We start from the raw sequence: 23,636 nt of genomic DNA on the forward strand, positions 1-23,636 counted from the left end.
TTTCAACTTCTCCCTATGTCTTTAAACTTCACCCTGATGTGAGACTGAGTTAAAGCACTTTATTGCTACCCCTTCTTTATAGCAATAATAAACATTCCTACCCAGTTACAATTAGATCCCTTATCTTAACTGCAGTTTTTATCTTAATTGTTCCAATGTTAATGAAGTCTATAGACAAGCATCTCTGCATTCCTGGTGTAAATTTTCACATTCTGTATCTACATGATTTTATTTACAGGAATGATCATATCATTGCTATGATACCTTCACATTAGTGTACTGTCTACAAGGCCGACTGGGGGAAAAATGTGAGAATATATGAGAACATAATTTATGAGAGAGAAGAAAATGCAATGCTTATAAAAAAAATTACAAAATTAATATGGAAAAAACATAATTCATTCTGTATACAAGTCATGAATTCTTTTCATTGAAATCTGTGTCATAAATAAATATATATATATATCAGTAAACATTAGTCCTATTTAGTTCTAGGCCTTAAAGCAGGAAACTGTAATTTTATAACTATTGTGATTTTTGCTAGAAACACTGAATTTAACTTTAACAAAAAAATGTTAATTCAAATGATTATGCCAGTATTCTGCACTGAGACACTGAATTCTCTGAAATGTTTATCATCTCATGAGCTTCACAAAGTTGAATAAGTCCCAGTACAGATTGTTCCCAGCAGAGCACCTGACATTTTCCTGATCAATCCTGGAAAATCTAGTCATGTCAGCAAGTCATTATATCTAAAATGAAGAAATTTGGACAAACCTAAGTATTTTGTTAGATAATTTTGTTAATTATCTTTGGGTAATTAATTCCTTGTCACTCATATGTTTCTCTCTATGTATCTTTCATTCTGTCTTCATATTTATTTATTTCTACATTCTTTTGTGGGGTAATTTTGTTCACAATGGTTACCACGTGCAGGAAATAATAGATACATCTGGTCAAGATTTGACATTGTAAATTCAGGAATTTTCTGTATGTACGTTTTTCTCTCAACTATGACGAGACCCTATCAATCCTGCCAAAAACCCTAAAATCATTTCTGGCATACAACTAATTATTTTAACATGTGTTCAACAATACCTGGGGAAGTTTTAGCTCTCTGTCAAAAGATGCCTTTACTTGGTTATCTCTGAGACAGGGGCAACTAAAAGGCAGAGTTATTCAATATTCATTACACATTATTTTGAGAAGTTGGTAAATATTTTATTATGAAACAACCTTATTAAGATAACTGTGACAATTCGTTCAATTAGTTTAAGACTGCAATGGCATTAATTGAACATAATTATGTCTTGTATACAGATACATTTCTGATATTAATCACTTATTATATCATCAACACCCCTATGCGCCCTACTGACATAAAGAAATTCAACAGTAAAAAGTAAAGATACACAACTGTCAGAAACAACTGTCCGAAATATTGATAGAATATTTAATAATGCATTTAATCAACTGATTTTTATTCAACACTCACTAAGTACTAACATGTTTTCATACAATGTATCAACACAACTAGTTTTAATGATAGACTGGCAAGATTTTTACATGATGACAAAGGTAAGTAAAATGTTGATTGTAATACATCAATGTTTCCAACTCTTTTAACCTATCTTTCTACATTAACATTCTCTGAAAAAAATATGTGGATTGGTGTGCAATAAAACAGTCATAAAACCAGATAGGAATGATGAAAAAAAAAAAGCTTCATTAAATAGAATGATAAAAAGGCAGACATACGAAAGACTTTCATGTAGATCCTGAAATGTTGATGTGAACAGCAATAGACCATTTATAGATAACTTATCACATGTAAATAAGTTACCAATTAGACACATTTTTTTCTCATAAAAAATTATTAAATAAGCCGTGTCACGACAAAACCAACATAGTGCGATTGCGACAAGCATGGATCCAGACCAGCCTGCGCATCCACGCAATCTGATCAGGATCCATGCTGTTCGCTAACTAACTCTATTACAAGTAGAGAAACTGATAGCGAACAGCATGGATCCTGATCAGACTGCGCGGATGCACAACTGGTCTGGATCCATGCTGGTTGCAAACCCACTATGTTGGTTTTGTCGTGACATGGCTCAAATAAGTATTAAAATTTAAGAATTTACAATACAGGTATCAGATAATGAGATATCCATTCAACTTGATTAAAGTGGCCAAAATAGTTTCAAAAAACTAATTTAGGGCTAGAGTGGTATAATTTACCCAGTGCAGCAACAAGACAGTAATGTTATACATTTTGACAAAAGTTACAAAACATTTAAAATTATAGTGTAGTGTCCTGATCTACCTCACACAAAGACAAATCAAAATTTCTTCCCTATAGACAATTATCTACCAGGTCTATACTACTGTATAAATGTAAAACAGATATTTACAATAAATTACAATTTAGTATAAATGTTCCTTTTTATATTTTCACTCTTTCATAAAGTTTTTACAACCCTTTGCAAGACAAAACTAAGTTAACAAATAAAATACTCATATCTGGAGCAATGCAATAATACTCATAATGATAATTATTAAAAAGATAATTAAAATATATTATATATAAGTCTATCCAGCTGACACAGAAGATGTAACAATGACAAGAACAAACAAGAGGGCCATGATGGCCCTGAGGTCGCTCACCTGTATATAGGCCCCCGGAGCGGGGCCAGTTTAAACCACAGGGCTTTTATTTGAACAAACTTTGAATACACCCATTAGAAGATGTTTCATGATGTTAAGTTTTTACTACACACATATAATGAAAAACAATGACCTCCCCTCCGGCAGGGCCACTTTTAACCCAAGGGCTTTTATTTGAACAAACTTGGTAGACACTCACTAGAAGATGTTTCATGCCAAATATCTAAGCTCTAGCTCTTTGGGTTTTTTGAAAGAAGATATTTAAAGTTTTTTCTTTCGGTTGCCATGGCAACCAGAGTTCTGCATGGAATTAAATTCTTTGAACAATTTTTAAAGGTGACCACCAAAGGAACATTCCTGTGAAGTTTGGATGAAATTGGCTTAGTGGTTTATGAGGAGATGTCACTTAAAGTGAAAGTTTACGGACGGACAATGGACGCCGGATGAAAAGCGATCACAAAAGCTCACCCTGTCACTTTGTGACAGGTGAGCTAAAAATGAAAACCTGATACACAGAAACAGCTGCATAAATTAGGATCTGAGAAGCAAATTTGTTCAGTATCTACCTATGCTTACAATGCAATAAGCGTTTTTGTCATTAGTAATACATTATACATTGTATCTAATAAATAAACAGATTGAGAAGTACCTGAAAATTCAATGAAGACATCTATTTGGAGAAAAAAAATCTAAAGCCATTTTTGATATTATTGACTTTCAAGATAAAGAAATGTGTTCCAAGTTATTAAAAAAAAGATTTTGCTCCATTTGCACATCCTCTTTTTTTCATTTTATGATATAAAACAGTTGTCAGACAATCATTGGACTTTTTTCCATTTTTTTGTAAATATTTCTATGATACTTTATCTAAAACCACTAGATTTATAAGATAAACAACCTTATCTCGGAGCAACAAATTCATCTTGTAGGTATAAGAAACAATCAATATGAAATACCTAATGTATATATTATATGCCTGAAATAAATTTGCAGATAAAATTTTGTCTAATAGATCACTAAAATAAACATAGTATTACTAATAGTCAACCAGGTTCATGAAATAATTGTGCATCTTCTATGAATAGCATGAAACTTGGTATGAAAGGGAAATGTATTTCATTTTATTTCAGCCTGGGATCCACTTTGTAAAAATCCAAGATGGCCACCAAAATCCAAGATGGCCACCAAAATATAATATTAATTAAGGGTCTCCTTGCTTAACCCATTACATCATATACACGCCTTTTAATGCCTTTTTCACACACCCCCCCCCTCCCGGGGATGTGCCCCCTTCTGTTTGGGGGGTTTGAAGGGGGGCGGAGTCCCCCTCATCGCCAAGAAAATTTTGGACCTGTGAGAGGCTGTAAATGACCCCAGATTGATCATAAGGTAACGTGTAACCAACGCTGAAAAGCATTTGACTCTATCTCAATCCATTGAGAAGTTGCAGCACTTTGAAATCAATTTTGATGGAAAAAATCAACGCAAAATAGTGATTTTTGGCAATTTTGAGATGTCCCCTCGTTGCCATGGTAACAGAAAATTTAAGCCTGAGCATGTTGTTGCAAGGGCAATGGTCCAGTCAACATTTGTGCCAAGTTTGATTAGTGTTGAAGCAGTTTTTATAGTATTACAGCAATTTGAACTTGTAACGGGAGACTTTTCAATGAAAACAGCCATTTTTCACAAAATGCTCATGAAGTAATGGGTTAAGGTCAATAAGGAGAGCATCTGATTGGTAACTCATGGGTTGCTTGTAGGATCCTTGGACCAGGGACAATTGATCACTGACATTTAGTCTAACATTTGGTCATTTGACTGCAGATTCAGAAATCATTCAGGATTTGTTCATAATTAAAGTTGGTCACTAAAAATGAAAAAAATGGTAAATACCACTGGTCAATTTTCCAAGAAAGCAAGCTGTGTGAACCAAGCCAAAATATTAAAATGTATTAAAATTGGTGTAAATACCAAACTAATAGACAAACCATCTTAGATCTTAGTGATTACTTAAACATTATATATTACAGATTTCTAGACTTTATTTCAGTTTCTTCGATTTATTTCAGATGTTTATATATTAACAATTTTTTTTTCAAAGGGGAGCTGGACCGTAGATAATGTTGGTATAACTTTTGGTCCAACCCTTTTGTATGTACATTATATATATGCTTAAGATAATGATGTTAGATTGTGTAAATTTATCATGTACAAAATATACAATAAAATATTATTAAACTAAAACAATTTTTCATTGGTTAGCAGTGTAAATAGCCAAGAGTACAAACTGTAGAAGTGGGGAAAATAATAAATAATGAATGTTTTACTCTTAGAATGGTGCTACACAGAACCATATTGCACACAAGTTAGCCAGCATAATCATCTGTACAGTCTGACAAATTAAAATTTAACTATTATACTATCTCCTGCTGAATTTTAGTATGCTGACCTGAATTCAACACTGGAAATTCCAAATTCAAACCAGGAAATAGCCATTGTACAGATTTAATCAAATGCAGCAGATGTATACAGTAAATTTCAATAAGAATAATTTAAAATAAATTTTCTGTTTGGCTTACCTATATTTTCTAGTGCATCTTTATAGTCCTGTTCAAGGGCATTAACATCTATATCACAATCTAGTTTAGCTGGTTTTTCAGGGGGAGAATCATCACCTAGACAACTTTCAGTATTTTTAAGAAACCTTTTCCCATCTATAACTCGTATCACAGTTCTAACTGATTTAACGTTTTCTCGATTTTTGGCACTTTTCAATCTGTTTCGCCATTGAACAGCATTAGAACCATCTGCAGGGCCTATTGGAATGATAGGCTTCACTGCTACAGAAGCTGGGCTAGTCTTTTTAAGTTCTACATGTTTTAGTTTTGCTTTAAAATCAACATTTGAATCACTTGTTAATGCTGCTACCTTAGCTAACACATCTGCTCCAGATCCAACACCCCTTGGAGAATTTGGTTTTGGTGAATCTGACTGAGTCTTTGGAATGCTTGAATCAGTTGTATTCTCCCTCGGTGATACTTTTCCAGTAGGAGATTGTGGGGGTTTGACTGGTTTTACACTGTTAAGTGCACCAAACTTTTGAGATAATGCATTTTCTAAAGCCTCTTTGTTTTTACTTGGAGAAATGCCATTTATTTTCGCATTATTATTTGAATCACTCCCCCACTTGGGTGGCTTAATAGCTGTTTTAGGTTTAACTTCTACTGAAGCATTTTCTAATTTTTGCCGAAAGGCCTCTGGAATGTTTACTTTACTGTCCCTCTTCTTTCCTGGTCCATTAAAGCTTGCTTCAGAAGGTTTATCCTGAGAATTGTCATCCACAGTGTTTATTGCACTCTTAGGTTTAAATGCATTTTCAACATTTCCATCCTTTTTATCCCCTGCTGCACAAACATTAAGGCCTGGCCCACCTCCATATTTTGGAAGCACTTTTGGCTTAGAAGTTACATTTGGTTTTGGTCGTAGAGGAGGAGTTTCAAACTTGCTCTGCGCCCCCTCAAAGCGGGCTTTGATGGCACTTAAACCACTTGGTTCATTCATTTCTTCTCCAGTATCCCCAGTATCATCATATATATCTTCGTCCTAAAATGATAACCATTATTAACAACATTAAAATTTGTATTATTTCATGATAGTCTGCACATTTCAATGTGTCAAACATGCAATTTTTCATTTGAAAATTGTGAAGTTTTTATCATTTATATACATGTTGCTGAATATTATTTAATCATTTTCTCTTTTTGAAAGTGAATAGGTCAACAATGGCCACATTTTTCATAAGTATTTCAAATATTCATTTGGATATAATATTCCTACATAATGTTGCTTGAAAAAATAATTGATCAAGTTCTATGTGTTTTAGAATTAACATTTACAAAATGTATAAAATTAATAATAATATTTTATTCTTACTAGAACATCTTATTATCTGCCTTATAAATACATACATAATGTACAACATCCGATAATGTACCTCACATTTGTCAACAACTTCCATGTATAAATTTCTTTTGTGATTTGTTGTAATGTTTATAATACTAAATACTACTGTATCAACGTAATTATACATTGTATTACAGACCTTCCATTATAGACCATTGATGAAATTAAAATTCTTAAAGAGTGTGCTTTTTTTTGTTGGGTTTTTTTTGCTGAAAATATTTAGGAATGCAGACATTCTATAATTTGTTGTAAAAACTAACATAAAAACATATTTGCTTAACTTTTAATTCTTTACAATATCTGCTATAAATTCACCATTTTTATTCAAAATATATAATTAAACTCACATTATTAACAGGAGTACTTATATATGAGTTTTCCGGCATGAATAAATAGATGGTGATATAATGTTTCCGCAGATTTAGATCTTTAGATCTTTGACCTTTAAATTTAACAATATCTCCTTGTAAACATGATAAATCTGAGAATATGGTAATTTCTAGGAAATGAATCTGGTGTAAATATCATTGTAGCATATTTAATGTTTATACAATGAAAGACTGCATTAGAGGCCATATTTTATGAAGTTTCTTTCTTCTGACAGTCAGGTAAACTTTTATCTACATATAACAAATGTCAGATTTCAATGCATTATGGACATTCTGTCAACCTTAACTGATAAAATATTTGAAATGAATTTGAATAAGAGTTCAATCATAAACAAATAACACAAAAAATACTTACCCCCTGCTTAATCTAAAAACCAAATTTGATTGATAAATTTAACATTAAGTGTTAAGATATCTACATGTATAGCTACATGTATAGAAGATTATCAATTCTAGTTAAATGCACTTTATCTCACCTAGACACATTGAATGTACATCAAAGTGGCATATAATGGTGGCATTAACTAAAACCTGGAATGGATTGTACTTTAATACCCATCAAAAATGAAAGTGAAATACAAAACGAGTGTTAACACCATTAACAACTTGATGTATCATTTACTTGTAAATGTTTTGATATTTTACAAAAGTCTGTCAAAGCCATTAACTTATGTAGTTTGCAAAAAATAAAAATATTTTCATTTATAATTTCAAAATCTGTATCATAATTTTGTAACAGTACCATCCCTATAATGTCCGAAGTAACAACTGTCTTTCATATAACCTTACTTAGTATATAATTCCTTCCTGATAAGTAACAACATGTTAAACAAAATTACAAAGGAGTCATTGTACATGTAAAGTTTGTAAACCAAAATACTTGTTTAAACGGATACATGCACTTGAAATTAAGAAGAGCAGACAGCCCAGTTAAATTCATAAATTTATTCATTCTCCAAAATATCTTCTTTTTTCTGGTATGATTGATATATTAAGTTTGTGATTATTTTCATTCAATTTATATCACATGCAACCACTTTTTCAGACAAATTTCTTTCCATCAAATTTTCTATAAATTGTGCATGTTTCCAACCTGTTAATTTTTATATTTATTTTTACATTTAAAATTGTTCAAGTACAACTCTTAAATATCATGAAAAAATTAATCACATTTATTTCAAATAAACTTTATAAATAAAATTTATCAAGGTCCAAAAGAAAGTGTTTCATAAATTCCACACTCAAGAAGAACAAAAATTAAAACAAAAACTCCCATCCTAGACTTTGTTTAATGCCATCACTATCAATGAATACAGCAGCTGGTATATAAAGCACAAACATGTGATAAAGATAAGAAACTGAGAAATTTTATCAAAGGTGAGGAGCTTATTGGCCAGTAAAAAATCTCAATAGTTTGTATCAAATAACATTTGGTTGAAAATCATACAGACTTTGCAGTGTTTATGAAAACTTTTAGCCCATCTGTCCAAGTTTCATAAAATATATTGTTAACTTTATAAGTGCATATTTCTTAAGGAATACAGTAGCTGTTAACTGAAGACATAGCTGATTGTTAATTTATTCTTACAATTCTTAACATTTTGTTCATATGTACATGTATTGATAATAATTGATATGAAAAACAGACTTCTTTACTTATCTGATTAAATGCTACACAGTTACTTACAGTCACTATTTAGTATGCTGTATACCTGAATCATACAGATCAGGTTGTATTTTATGTATAAACATTTTTTTTCATATAAAAGAAAAATGGAATCAGAGATTTGATAAATGACGCTTATATTATAATATAAAATACATTTTGTAAAGTAATCTAAATGAAGTTGACAATTTTGATTAATGAAGTGAATTTTTGAAGATATGATATTAATGAGATTACAATACAACATAAAACAATAGGTAGGGGTTTCATTATAGTTGGAAGAAACTTGGCATTTCTTATTGGGTAGACCGTAGTGGGCATACTAGCCAGGAAGGAATGTAAAAGAAATGACCAGAATTTTACAAGCCAAGTGACCTACAATATGCTTGCTCCAGGCCTAGATTACACTTGACAACCTGGTCATAATGAAACCCTTGAGTAGGTCAATGTTGTAATAGAAAAAAGCCTGTTTTTGGTTAATATGTAGGCATATAAACAATACATTAAAAAGTCACTACACAAAAAGATAAAGTTTGAAGAAATGTTTGAAACACTCTATGTATTATACAAAATTAGAAACAAAGTATGACACCTCATGCTGCTGTGCATAGTTTCAATGAATTGTGCATAATCTAAACATAGCATAGTGAATAGTTACCTAGCCAATGAATACTAAATCACACTCTGATAGAAATGTCAGACTTGTACTTTAGCTTGTATAGTAAGAAAACTGTACAAAAAAACTGTTTCTTTTTAAGAGGGAAAACAAAATTTTATCATATTTTAAATAATTATTGGATGTTAAAAAAAGTTGTCTATGAAAGTAACACAATACAATTATTTTTAAAACTAAGCTCAATTATTATTAAACAAAATACTTTGAAGTGTTCTTAAAGAGGGATTAAAGCACCAGTCAATAGTTATCACAGCCACACCTCCTTTCCCCTCCCCAAGAGGAAGTTCATGTTGTTTTAAAGAAAAAGCGTAATTTTGTCTGTCAACAAAAATACTCATAAATATATTTTTATTATGCAAAATGCAAGTTGCTTCATGATATTGTTAAGGGTCTTCTGTTTTTAGGCAGCTTTTTACTTTAGGCTGGTGAAATTAAAATAAAAAATATGTATATATATTTTTCTTTATTAATATAACATATATTTTTTTTTTGGAGGTGGGGGGATTTTCAACCCCAAATATTGTGAAATTCCTGGCCCTTGCAGGCATGCAATCTCCAGAATGAAAGGAAGACCCTATGATTAAACAATGACAAATCTATTTTATTTATAGTTTTTAGTTTGAATCAGAATTATTCCAACTAATTGGACTTAGTTTATTATGGATGAGAGAGCACTTGATTAAGTAATTAATTTTAATATCTAAAGTAAAAAAATATAAATATTATATTACAAACTGAAGTACCAGACATATACATTAATACAAATAGTATAAACAGGAGAACATCAGAAATTATATCTCTCCAGAAGTACATCTTTTATAGAGGAGTAACTTGGATACACAGACACTTTTGGGTCACTATCTCATATGGGGACCATACTCAGAATGCCTAGAAAATAGTGGAAATAGTTTTTAAAATTAAACAAGTTTTCTGATTACGGAAGATGTTCCTTTTGCATTAAAATGTCAAAAGATTTTTTAATGACAAATGACTGGGATGCAGCGTCATAACCCAAAAATGTCTGTACGGTATCTAGGCACACTGAGGAGCTGGACATTCTATAAATAATTGAAAAAAAAAGCAAATTATTAAAAATAATGGCAAATATACCCCCTCTATACAATAAATAAACATTTATTGTATAGAGGGGTATATTTGCGGTTAGTTTTTAATTATTTGCTTATATTTTTCAATTAATATTTATAGAATGACAAGCTTCTGTGAGAATAGGATATATTTAAATCAATTTCAACAAGTAACACAACCAGGTACACACGTTTTTCTTTACTTACGTCTTCGAACATGTTTAAGCTAATAATCCTAATACACTGTGGCCATTAACTATCCTTCATAAATCAGTGACCATCGAATCAACCATCAGTAGGTGTAACCTGTTAACTGTCAATAAAGGGCTATATTTGTGTATATTATTATTAAAGCAATTAATTTATCATAAAATTTAGGCTTCAAAAATATTTCATGCACATGCTGCAGCTAAAATGTACACATGAAAATTAATTACCTTCAAAAAAGAAACCAATTAAATCATTTACGTCCCATTTAAAACTACGGAAAACTTCTATTAAACTTTCAAAACTTCCTTGTTGCGAAAATCAGGAAGTAATTCATAGTGAAGCAAGAGAGTGTCTTCCCTTTAATAGGTTGCACGCCACTATAATTGATATTGTTAGGTTCAAACTACAAATTATATCCGTTCGCCCGATAAAGTATATCAAAATATAAACAAAGTGGTATTTTGAACCCCGTACAAAATACTTAATCATTATAACTGTACTTATTGTCAGAACGCAAAAGAAGTAAAAGATGGCTGAACTACATGTATATATTGGTTAATTTAATAAGAAACATATTGGAAACTGTAACAGCTACTAGCTGTAGTATAGCACGGATTTAGTATACTGTAGGGACAACAAAAGTAAAACTTTTGAAAATGACAACTGGTTAATATTAATAGTAAAACATAAACTGACAGATTTATATGCAAATGATGGTTTTTATAGTTTTTTTATGATATTCTAAAGTCACTAATTTACATTAACTTAGCTACTTTTCGTATGATTTTAAAGATAAAAAATATATCTTTTTTTTTAATTTCATACTATTATTTTAAGAATTAGTTAAAACAAGTAATAGAAATAGCATCGAAACACGAGGCTATCTGATTTGTACGAGGGGGCGAAGCCCTCAGTATTAATCAGATTGCCGAGTGTTTTGATGTTCTTTCTTTCTTGTATCATAGCCAAACATAAAACATTGATTCTCCACTAAACATTCAAATTAGGCTGTAAGTAATAGTGAATAATTGACATTTGCGAATAGTTACCAAGACACCTTTTTTTGTTGGTTTAACTTATGTATAACATTGAACACATACTGGTTCTTTTAACATTTAACCAAAAAACTTGTAATATTTCCTGAAATTAAGTTACCAAGAATTCGAGATTTGTGCAAAACAGATACGTTACCATTTTTCCAATTGCTTTCAGAGACTAGATAAAAATAATTAGCATGAATATACATAAATTAGAAATTAATTATCATTCTTTCAACAATATACCACCAGTATATATTACAAAAGATTATGCATCAATCTGCATTTTAAAAAAATCTACGTCTATGAATAGCTTGTGAACTGAAGCTGATGAAAATGTTACTTATTAATCAGACTTGTGTATTTCAAAAACATTATTTATTTATAAAAGCATTTTAGGTCAATAGAAATACTGATGTTCCATAGTTATCTATTGACACAATGTAGCATGGATTTACTTAACAGTAAAAATTTACTCCGCTAAGTGGAAACGAATATCAAATCATAGTAACGTATCTGTTTCACCGTTCTACTATAAACAAAATTATGAAAAACCCCGAACACGTAGATATTCATAAAGTTTTTTAAACAACTGACCAATAAATAATATGTCTGAACCAGTACTTTTAATATTAAACAGAACACACAATATCATTTTCAGTTTTTTTTAGGTTTTATTGTTTTATGTATAGCTTCAAATAGTCAAATAACAACTTTAAGAAGCAGAATGAACTTAACAAGAACATTTAAATAAAGACACTCATCTATTAGAATATGTACATGTAACAGCTAGATTAATGTGAGTGTTTCATAGTGTGAATTGACATTCATTCTGTATTTCGTTTGTCTTTTTGGTTCATCTTCTGTTCAATTATCTTTATTTTTTCTATATACGTTTTCTTTATATACTGGTACAATCTCGATCTTTGATTTTGTCATACTTGGTGATATGTGTAAGCCAATGTGTACATGTATAATTATGCTTATCTACATTTAACAACATTATATCAGAAACAATGGTACCGTTTAAAGAAAACCAACTTAGTAATAATCAATCCATATATATGTGCACCTCCAAGATTTTGAGCTATTTCAAATTAGTCCATCCCTACCATAGACAGAAAATCTTGATACGACGCTGACAAAAATTTAGAAACTAACGGGCATTCATTTAAAAATACTTTAATATATTTTTTTATTAAGTTACAGTGCTGTTATATATTGCCTAACCACATATTACTTATTTAAACCAAAGTTTTGTTGAAGATTTAGTTATATATATTAAACAGTACTCAAATCTCTTTCTAAACAGATACGTTACTATGATAAACAGATACGTTACCAGAAGTTATACAGTCCTCTACATTTTATTTTTAATACAAATTTTGCAAACCAAAAAGATATCAACATATATTTATTCCAGGAAATAAAACAGTAAATCTTTATATGTTTCTTTCCTGTTTTTCAACATTTTATTTTCTAGAAAACTCAACTAATCCTTGAATTTCAAATTCCTGATTCACATTTTCAGTTTTCCAATAAAATCGAGATCAAAGCATCATTTATCGGCTACACGTACGTTATGCTGTGATTTTTTACATGAAACCATTTCAAAACTGAGCAAAATCGTCAATTAAGATTCAAACAATAAATATTGGTAACGTATCTGTTGGTAACGTATCTGTTGGTCAAAAAGTTAAAATATATCAGATATACACATATGTTTGCCAAATATATTAAAATATAAAGTTTTGTAAAGCATATATTTAAATAATGCATAAATGCGATCCTACTTTTAAGTGCTGGTAATAGTAAATGTTTCTCAGTCGGATATTATGGTAACGTATCTGTTTCATTTTAAAGTAAAATCCAAATTGCCTCATTATTGCAAAGTCATTGTGGTTCTAGCATGTATATTGTAATCAAACTTATTTTTGAATAATGAAATATGATAAAACTTGAGTTCAAAAGCAAACTATTAATATGTTACAAGTTCATATTACTCTTACTCAGGTTTACCTCAAGTGTGGTAACGTATCTGTTCAATATATGAGGGACATGCATTTTAGCTGGTAAATTTTTTCCAAATTCACTGTAGAAAACAATAAAAATCGCTCACTTAGACATTTAAACTAAAACTTAATACTTAAGAGGTTTTTTTTCAACACACGTTTCAGGTGAAATTATGTAAAACCAACAGTAATATGGGACCCAAGCCTGGGGACATTACATAATGGGTTATACAGCACCTCTGCATGATAATATTTTCGTATAAATCCAACAGACTAAGTCATTAATTTGAATGCTTTACATACATGACCATGTAATAAAGCAATATAATGCCCAAAAAGTATTTTTCAACTGCAGTGCAACAAAATATACTCGAGGGACAGAATATATTCTAATTTGCACGTTTAGTGGAGAATCAATGAAAAACAGGTTCCCTGTTGTTACAATATGAAACCCCAGAAAAAAGGAACCAATGAACGAGCATCTGAATATGATATTTCTGTGGCTTTACTTTTCTCTGCCCTCACAATAAGTAAATCCTAGCAAAAATGAACCAATCAATGGGCATGCTCTGGAGTGCGGTAACTTATACCTGCACTCCAGTTAATGCACTGTGCATGTATATGTATACGATTTAACGGTGACAAATTTTCAACAGAGAGGTCCCCAAATTATGATACAATATAAGAATGAAAATTTCATTAATTTTAATATATTTGGTAAACATATGGTAAACATTAAATTTAAACTGACGAGAAACTGGATCACTGTTGTACAATTAAAAACTTTGTGCACGAAATCAAAAGAAATCTAAAATAAAATGAAAAATATATCTTATCAGATTAAAAATGTATAAAACACAGATTACCATACTGCATTAGCTTTTTTAGGCCCCCGCTTTTTAACTCCATATCGTCAACGTTTTCCCTCTATATCTATCTCGTCAGCCTTTTCGCTATATGTCTATATTGTCCGCGTTTTCTAAATACACGTACTCAATGGTAAAACTGTTAATGGTAACATAATTATAAATACTGTCAATTCTTGTGCATATCCTCAATTTTCGAAAAATAATACATTGCTTGTTTAGCATTCGTAATATTCGTTTGATTGCTGACAAAGTTTTAATTTGAATCGGATTATTAAAAACTTGTGTTCTTTAACTTTAAAGTGATTCCAGTAAGTTACTGAAAAACTTTCTAGCTATAAATGCTAATCAACAATGGGTGTGAAAAGCCAATGTGCGCAGACGTGTTTTCGTTATGCTCTGAGAAAAGAAAATGGATTTTATTAAATCTAAAGTATGTAAAAAATGGATAATTGATGAGCATTAAATGAGATAAGTATAATGTCATATAGATACTAAAATGCTTTTGAAACAAGCAAAACAAAATATAAGATACTGTGAGAGACTTCCAAAGAATTTCCTTTGTTTCACTATTGAAAATTTGGATATACCATATTTACTTGCTTACTTGCTTTGAGATTCGCTCACTATAGTAAGAAAAGATAATCTAACCCGCAGGATAAATGACAAATCTTTTTTAAATACAGTGTTGATATTGTGTATTATGACTACCATTGAACAGGGCTATTAAGATGTAACAGTACATTTAACAGTCCAACAGAATATAGAGATCAGCTGGATAAAAATGAAAATAGTGATTATCATACACTTGAACCTGCGTCGTATGTGCATGCAAGGTATCATGACCTCGAGTCACCACCATATAAAGCGGTTAAGTGTATGAGCCCAGAGACACTTGTGTAAAACAATATTTTGCAGATTACAGTAACCCAAGAATGAGACAATCAGAGTATAAAACAATGAAAATAATGCTTACTATGGATCTAGAAGTCATGAAGATAGTTATTTTAGAAAATGATGAATTCCTCTCACAAATTCATGGAACACAACATAGCTGTGTTTTAGATAGATAACTAAGAAACCTCCCCAGGAAGCTGTTTATCGAAAAACTCACCCGCTTAACCAATATTTCGGAGAATACAGAGATCTTCTACATGGTAGAGCAAAGTGAATAGACAAATGTCCACAAGGTAGACTTATTATGAGGCGTGGTTCGAGGAAAACCCCGACATATAAGAGACTAACTGAAGACTGCTATTTATTAGAAATGTTTCTGAAGGGGAAACATGACAGCGAACTTGAATCTATTTTTAGTAGGTCACACATGTCAAATATGATAGATAATGAAAATATACATAGCAAAGCAGAAATTGCAGACCAGCAAAATTCGAATGAGTTACGGATGAACATGAGTAAAATTCTGGCTAACGTCATAGATTTAAACAAAAATACACAGAGTTACAAGAAGATAATATGAGAAATCAAAAGAAAATCAAGCAATTAGACTCGGAAATGCATTCAATAAAGCAAGAAAATACAGAATGAAAGGCTGAGATTGGTTTGTTTAAGAAGCAGACACAGGAAATGAATCAAGAGTAAACACAGTTATGTCCCATTCGACACATGAAATCAGACAGAATTGCGCGAAAGTCAATTAGTGCGCAGATATGATTCATAAAAAGCATGCAGTGATAAAGACAAAAACATTGAAGTGCAAACAAAGACTGGTACACCTGACAGCACACAAACAGAACAAAATGGTCAAACTTAAGAAAAGCCAACATATGCCGATATATTTAAACGGCAGCAAGGTCAGATAAACCCAAATCAAAAACAAAATGAAGTAATACATAATGACATTCATTCAAGAGAAAGACCCTTCATGCAAATGTAGCAGGAATGCTTTTTATTACATTTTACTGTTAGAATCTCATTATCAGAGTAATATATAAACTATGAATATTTTTTTCCTTAGCCTTATTTATTAATTGTAAATATATTTGGTATCTTTTCAAGATCATTCAGCCAGCACTATTTTTTCTATCTATAATAACAGTAAGCATAACTTAATGCATTTTTCATGATATTCATGCTAGTCATATATTATGTAAGGTTTTTAACTAATAGAGGGTTGTTCACTAAATTCAACTTAATACATTTCAATACATTTGTACAGCAAAATATTGATTCTTGATATTGTTTACTCAATATTATGTAACATTCCTCTTTTTGTTATTTATTTCAAGTCATGCATTTTTCATGAATTGTGTGATTGCAGAGAGAAGTGACTATATAAGCCAGTAGTTTCGGTGATTTTATTTCCTTGTCTTCAAATGCCAAAGGTAGCGTATACCTATTATCACCTGACTTGGTTATTTCTCTCTATTTTCCCTATGATGTTTTTTTTGTGCCCCCACGTTAGTGGCGGGCATTTAGATTTACCCTTGTCCGTCCGTCCGTCTGTCCGTCCGTCCGTCCTTCCGTCCGTCCGGCCGTCCGTCCGTCCGTCCGTTCACTATTGTGTCGCACGTAACTCAAAAAGTATTTGACCTAGAGTCATGAAACTTTACAGGAATGTTGATCAGCATGTGTAGTTGTGCACCTGGGTATTTTGGTGTGGATATTTTTAGTATTTTCAGAGTTATTGCCCTTGACTTCGTAAAATTTTGCAATTTTCAACTTGTGTCGCATGTAACTCAAAAAGTATTTGACCTAGAGTCATGAAACTTTACAGGAATGTTGATCAGCATGTGTTGTTGTGCACCTGGGTATTTTCGTCTGGATATTTTTAGTATTTTCAGAGTTATTGCCCTTGACTTAGTAAAATTTTTGCAATTTTCAACATGTGTCGCATGTAACTCAAAAAGTATTTGACCTAGAGTCATGAAACTTTACAGGAATGTTGATCAGCATGTGTAGTTGTGCACTGGGTATTTTCGTCTGGATATTTTTAGTATTTTCAGAGTTATTGCCCTTCACTTAGTAAAATTTTGCAATTTTCAACATGTGTCGCACGTAACTCAAAAAGTATTTGACCTAGAGTCATGTAACTTTACAGGAATATTGATCAGCATGTGCAGTTGTGCACCAGGTATTTTCGTCTGGATTTATTTAGTATTTTTAGAGTTATTGCCCTTCACTTAGAAAATTTTTGCAATTTTCAACTTTTGTCGTAAGTTACTCAAAAAGGATTTGACATATTCATTAAACCTTACGGGCAAGTTGCTCAGCATATTTAGATTTGCACCTGGGGTTTCGCTTGTGGATTTATCCAGTATTTGTAGAGTTATTTCCCTTGACTTAGTAAAAAGATTGACAGAACAGTGGCGCGGTGGGGGCACTCGTGTCCTATGGACACATTTCTAGTTTTGTAACTAATATTTTCATTTCTTGGTACTTTAAGAAATCAATTTGATATTTTGGCATAGAAACATATTATCTAAAATCTATTTTGCAATAAAACTGTTGAACTCTGAAATGCCTATGTTCTTCTTATTTGAATTTTCAATTTTAAATGAACATGTGTAAATAACTAGGACGTTAATTGTGATTACTGTGTGTCCATTTGTCCGTCCTGTTACATTTGGTGCCGCGACCAGGATTATTTTAAAATTCAATTTTACTTCTTGTACTTTGCTAGCCATTGAGAATTGAGTTTGTGAAATCTTATAAATTAATTTTTTCAACGTCATAATTCTGAAAATTGTTGCCGATACATTTTTACTGAATCTATATATTATAGGGTTTATTAAATACATTGATGTCGCTGTATAGATGGCATCTCACAGTAAGTGTAAAATTGAAGACAATGGTCATTTCAATTTGTGTAGTAAAATTCAGATTTTATAGGTATTTCTCAACCTAGTTTTCAGTTATGTACAAGGCTTGGGAAATTGTCCAATAGAAAGGGGTATTTTAGATAATTTGACTTCTTTTGAAAATGACACATGCAAACAGGGTGTTTTAATACCTAAAATGCTATGATTTCCCATCAAATAAATCAAAAGAATTAAAATTTAAATTTGGACAAATTACTCAAATTTCTGAGCCAAAGTTTTATAGCTGTCCAACATCACCAAATATTCAAGATAAACCTATAGTTAGTTATTCCTGTTCAGCATAGTTATAAAACTGAAGGTGAATTAGAGATTGAACATCCTGAAAACTCACAGACATATGAAATGCAATCTAACATGTATTCTCCTGTCTCTTCTTACATGGATCTTCCTTGAATATATTTCATAATAAAAGTTGTCAAGCTGACTTACACATTGCACGTGATGGAAGTTCCATACCACGTGTTGTGTTAAAGGATGATTTATATTCTTCCAAAAATCATACACCTTCAATTTTACTGAAGATAGAGAAAATAAGAATCCCTAAAGAAAGCCCAATACGGCAAAATTGAAAATGTTGCAGACTCGGTTTGATGGACGGTACTGTCAAGTGCAAACTACCGTCCACGCCCCTAACACCGGCTTGAGCAGAATTCAACATTTGAAACCTATTGATTCTCAAATTACACATGATTCATATAACACAATTTGTAATCCAAATCAGCCTGTTTCGAATCAAAGTTATGTGCCAATGATTCAGAAAGACATACTTACTCAAAGTTATTCACCACCGAGACTAAATCCATATAACAATGAAACTATGTATGGTGATTATCAAGCTACAGTGACTTTGCAAAATCCTCACAATAGAGAAAACATGCATTATACATACATACTTATACAATTCACCTAAACCTCAAGTACAAGTTGCATCAAAGTATTCCTGTCCTATTGTCGACACAAACGTATTTAAAAGTAGGGTACATGTACCTTCTGCAAACAATGATAATTATCATGTCAAGGGTGTGTCTAAAAATTCATATTAAGCAATCAATATGGAATTTAAAGGCTGTTTGCCTGATATACAGCATCAATTACCATCTTCACAAAATGTTCTGTGTTTATCATCAGCATTCAAGATTAAATCAGTTGCCACAAATTAACACAGATCAAGGGCTTATTAATAATCAAAAGCACAAAGGCTTGCTGCCTGAATCACACAAACATGTAGATAGCACATTCCCTTTAAAATGTACACCTGATAATAGAAACATCCATTGGGAAACTAAATCTCCAGCAGTAAACAGCCAACTTCAGTAGAGGCAAATACATAATGGCTCTGGCATACCTAATTATGAAAGAAATAGAGATTACATGCAAGCAGACACCTGTACAACTCCCTTATGTTATGACACTGTAAGACATAAATCACCAATTCAAAGATCATATTTCAATCATACACACAAGGAGCCAGATAAATTTGATGGTAAAAGCACTGACTGGAGGGACTATATTATTCATTATGAACGTGTCAAGATGGAACGGTTGGAATAGCCTTGAAAAGGCTCAATAACTAACCATGAGTCTTAGACGTCCAGCTCAAAAGCTGCTGAGTGACTTAAATTCAGATCATTTTAAAAATTTTGAACTTTTGAAGGAAACTTTAGGCAAAGTATTTAATCCAATTGAGAGGGAAACTGCATTTAGGTGCGAATTAAGAAATAGAAAACAGAAAAAGCAAGAATCTGCCTCAAATTTCGGGTCTACTTTGCAAAGGTTTTATTCATTAGCTTTTCCGGAGTTCATTCTGATGCTAGGGAAATATATGTCATTGACCAATTTATAAATGGTTTATCTCGTCCGGAAATCGGTAATCACATACAATTGAGGCACCCTAGTACAATTGATGCAGCTATTGCTTTAGCATTTGAGGGTTCACAAGGCATTTAAAAAACACATTTTGAAGATAAAAATAGTTTAAGGGTTATTTCTGAAAATTCTTCATCTTAAGGTCAACAAAGAAGGTCATATTCTGTCAGCCTGATTGACCTAGCAAAATTGATAGAAAAACTTGACTGTTGCTGTCAAAAGAAGTTATAGTCGAGGGATAGAAGTAATATTAGAGATAGGCAAGATTGAATGCTACAATAGTCATCAAAAGGACACATAGCTTCCAAATGTCCTAACCCAAGTCCGGAAAACTAGGTGAGGCTGCTCTTGAGCCCGAAAGACCAGCCACTTATACAAGTAGTAGTAAAACTGGGCAACAAAATATAACTTTATGTCCCATTCAGTAAAAGGTCATGTATATATGCAAAACTGATATTTGATGATATACACTGTCAAGCACTGGTAGATTCTGGGTCTGCAGTCTCTATTATTTCTTTGCAAACATTTCAAAAAATGGGGAAAGACAAAAGGTACATTAACAATATGTCAACTTCTCTGTCAGCTGCAAATGGAACTGAAGTTAAAGTCTTAGTTAAGACTCATCTTAAATTTGAGATAGACAATGATAACTTTCCTTTTTATTTCCTAATTGCAGAACTAGATGACTGACATGCTATTTTAGGCAATGATTTTCTTGATCATTTTGATGTTGCGATGAAATTTGACAAAGGTGTGATGCAAATTGGTAAACACAAAATAAAACTTACTAGACAAGATTCAAGTGGTATAGCCCGCATTTAATTGGTATCTAGCACATCTTTACCACCAGGAAGTGAAGTATTTGTTAAATGTTTTATTAATAGGCATTTTGATATGCAAGAAGCATTTATTGAACCTTATGAAATGTTAATAAGAAATGTCTTTTACTGTGCAAATCTTTGATCAATACAAATAGCAACTTTATTCCAATTTCACTCATTAATCTTACAGACAAGACATTGACACTTAAAAAAATTGTCTGTTGCAAGTTTAAATGTTGTTGATGACATAAAGTCAGTCACTCAAAGGCATGAACAGAATATTTCTCAACCTGAAGAATTATCAAAACATTTAACACCTTTAATTGATGAATCACCTGAGAATTTAACTGATTTTCAATGTCAAAAATTATCTGCATTACTCATTCAATACAAAGATATTTTTACTGATGAATCGGGAACAGTGGGTCACACTAATTTGGTAGAATTAACATAAAATTGATGTGGGGAATGCTAAACCTGTCAAAATTCCTCCAGGAGATTGCCTATTGTTCAAAGGGGATATTGTTAAAAAGTGAAATTAAGAAAAATGCTCTAACAAAAGTTTAATATAGAACCTAGCTCTAGTAGTTGGGCCGCAACGGTAGTTTTAATTACAATGCCTGATGGTTTCTATGAATGTTGAATTTTGTTAAGCCTGTGCTAGGGGGCATGGACGTTACTTGCACTTTTCCAGTACCGTCCATGACAGGCTCAAGCAAACCGAGCCTGCAACATTTTCAATTTTAGGGATTCTATTTTTCCTCTATTCTGAATTACTACAGAAAATATATTGCTGACTTTTCAACAATTGTATTTACTTTAACACAAACTAACTAAAAGAACAAAAGTGTGTTTGGGATGAAAATTTTGTCAATTTAGTTTTGAAGAGATTGAAACAATTGTTGCTCTGCTCCCATTCTTGGTTTCCCTGCCCGTTTTTTGGGGAAAAGGTTCATTTTTAAAAACACAGAGGGGATGTCAAACGGATTGGGGGCGGTTTTTGTTTTTCTCAAACAAAAGTTAAAAAGCAAAATATATTGTTGTATCCTTGTTAACAGACTTAATTTCTTTGCACAAATGTTAAGAAAATTTCCGAAAAACAGTCAGGTTTTAAGGCTGACTGCTCAACGATACATAACGCATTTATATTAAAATCAATTGTTGATCGTATGTTAAGAAACAAAAGACGAAAATTGTATGTTGCTTTTGTCGATTTCCAGAAGTACTTTGACACTATTTATAGACAGCTTTTGTGGGATATATTAAAACAGAAAGGTATCAAAGGAAATTTATTAAATCACTCCAGAGTATGTATGAAGGTGTTAAGGCATGTATACTTTGTAATGGCTCAAGAACTGATTATGTTAACAGTACTGTGGACTTGAAGCAGGGCTGTTTGGCAAGTCCGATTTTGTTCTGTTTTTTTATTGATGAACTGGAACGATTATTGTCTGAGAGTAATGTACAAGGCATACAGCTTCATCCGGATATACTACATTTATACATGTTAATGTTTGCTGATGATGCAGCCTTAATGTCCGACACTGTAGTTGGTCTACAAAAACAATAAAAAGTTTTATCAAAATTTTGTACTGATTATAAGGAAAATTGTTGTTTTCAAGAATGGTGGCATATTATCAAGACATGAAAAGTGGTTTTATAGAAACGCAAGATTAGAAGTTGTTAACAATTTTTGTTACGTAGGTTTAATACTGACACAAAAATTGTCTCTGAATTCTATGGTCCACGAACTGTGTAAAATTTAAGCGTGTTTTGACATCTATTTTAAATTCATTGTATCATCATGGCCAGTTAACAAATACTGTCTTTTTTAAAATTTTTGATAATAAAATTTGTCCTCAACTATTATATGGATTTGAAATTTGGGGTCTTAATAAATTTGATGAACTTGAACGGGTACAATATTATGCTTGTAAACGGTTTATGTGCGCAAAACAAAAATCATCAAATTGTGCTGTTTTAGGTGACTGCGCTCGGTATCCACCATATGTTAAGACTTACAAAAGAGCTATAAGATATTGGTTGAAAATTATAAAGATGCCTAACGAAGGAATTATAAAAAAAATGTTATATAATGATGCTAAATGATGTCTCAAATGGTTATGTCAATTGGGTTACATCAGTAAAAAACTGTTTAGAAAGATACGGATTTGGTTATGTGTGGCTTAACCAAGGTGTACAAAATGAAAATGTATTTTTAAATGTTTTTGTAAATAGAGTGAAAGATATTAGTCTTCAAGAGTGGAATATGAATGTTGACGATAATTCTAAGTTAGAAAGTTACAAATTGTTTAAAAATGGTTTTTCTTTTGAGCATTATTTAAATGTTTTGGATTTGAAAAAAATTAGATTCATATACACAAACTTTAGAATTGGCAGTCTGGATATTGAAGTAGAAAGGGGAAGATATACGCATACCCCAAGAAATGAACGAATTTGCAAAGTGTGCGATAAAAAACAGTACTGAAAATCAAAATCATTTCTTACTTGTATGTGACTGTTATGATGATTTACGCAA

The 23,636-nt window shown here is 31.6% G+C and overlaps 1 protein-coding gene across 9 annotated transcripts in view; it reads right to left on the reverse strand.

The window, feature by feature from the left end:
- LOC132729718 (FYN-binding protein 1-like) overlaps positions 1–11,032 on the reverse strand; it is a 56,467-nt gene extending 45,435 nt beyond the window's left edge. For 5 of the 9 annotated variants that reach the window (XM_060715540.1, XM_060715546.1, XM_060715542.1 and 2 more), the window contains exons 1-3: positions 10,884–11,016; positions 10,654–10,759; positions 5,247–6,270 (exon numbers count right to left, since the gene is read on the reverse strand). In XM_060715540.1, coding sequence (XP_060571523.1) covers positions 5,247–6,270; positions 10,654–10,665 — 1,036 coding nt within the window. In that variant the 5' untranslated portion in view covers positions 10,666–10,759; positions 10,884–11,016. Of the gene's footprint in view, positions 1–5,246; positions 6,271–7,374; positions 8,084–10,653; positions 10,760–10,883 lie in introns of those variants that run through there. The other 4 variants (XM_060715547.1, XM_060715543.1, XM_060715544.1 and 1 more) reach the window with 3 other exon arrangements.
- Positions 11,033–23,636: the final 12,604 nt, after the last annotated feature.

This window comes from Ruditapes philippinarum, unplaced genomic scaffold (genome assembly GCF_026571515.1).
Source record: "Ruditapes philippinarum isolate M1 unplaced genomic scaffold, ASM2657151v2 ctg2607_1_1_1_1, whole genome shotgun sequence".
Classification (NCBI taxonomy): Eukaryota; Metazoa; Mollusca; class Bivalvia; order Venerida; family Veneridae; genus Ruditapes; species Ruditapes philippinarum.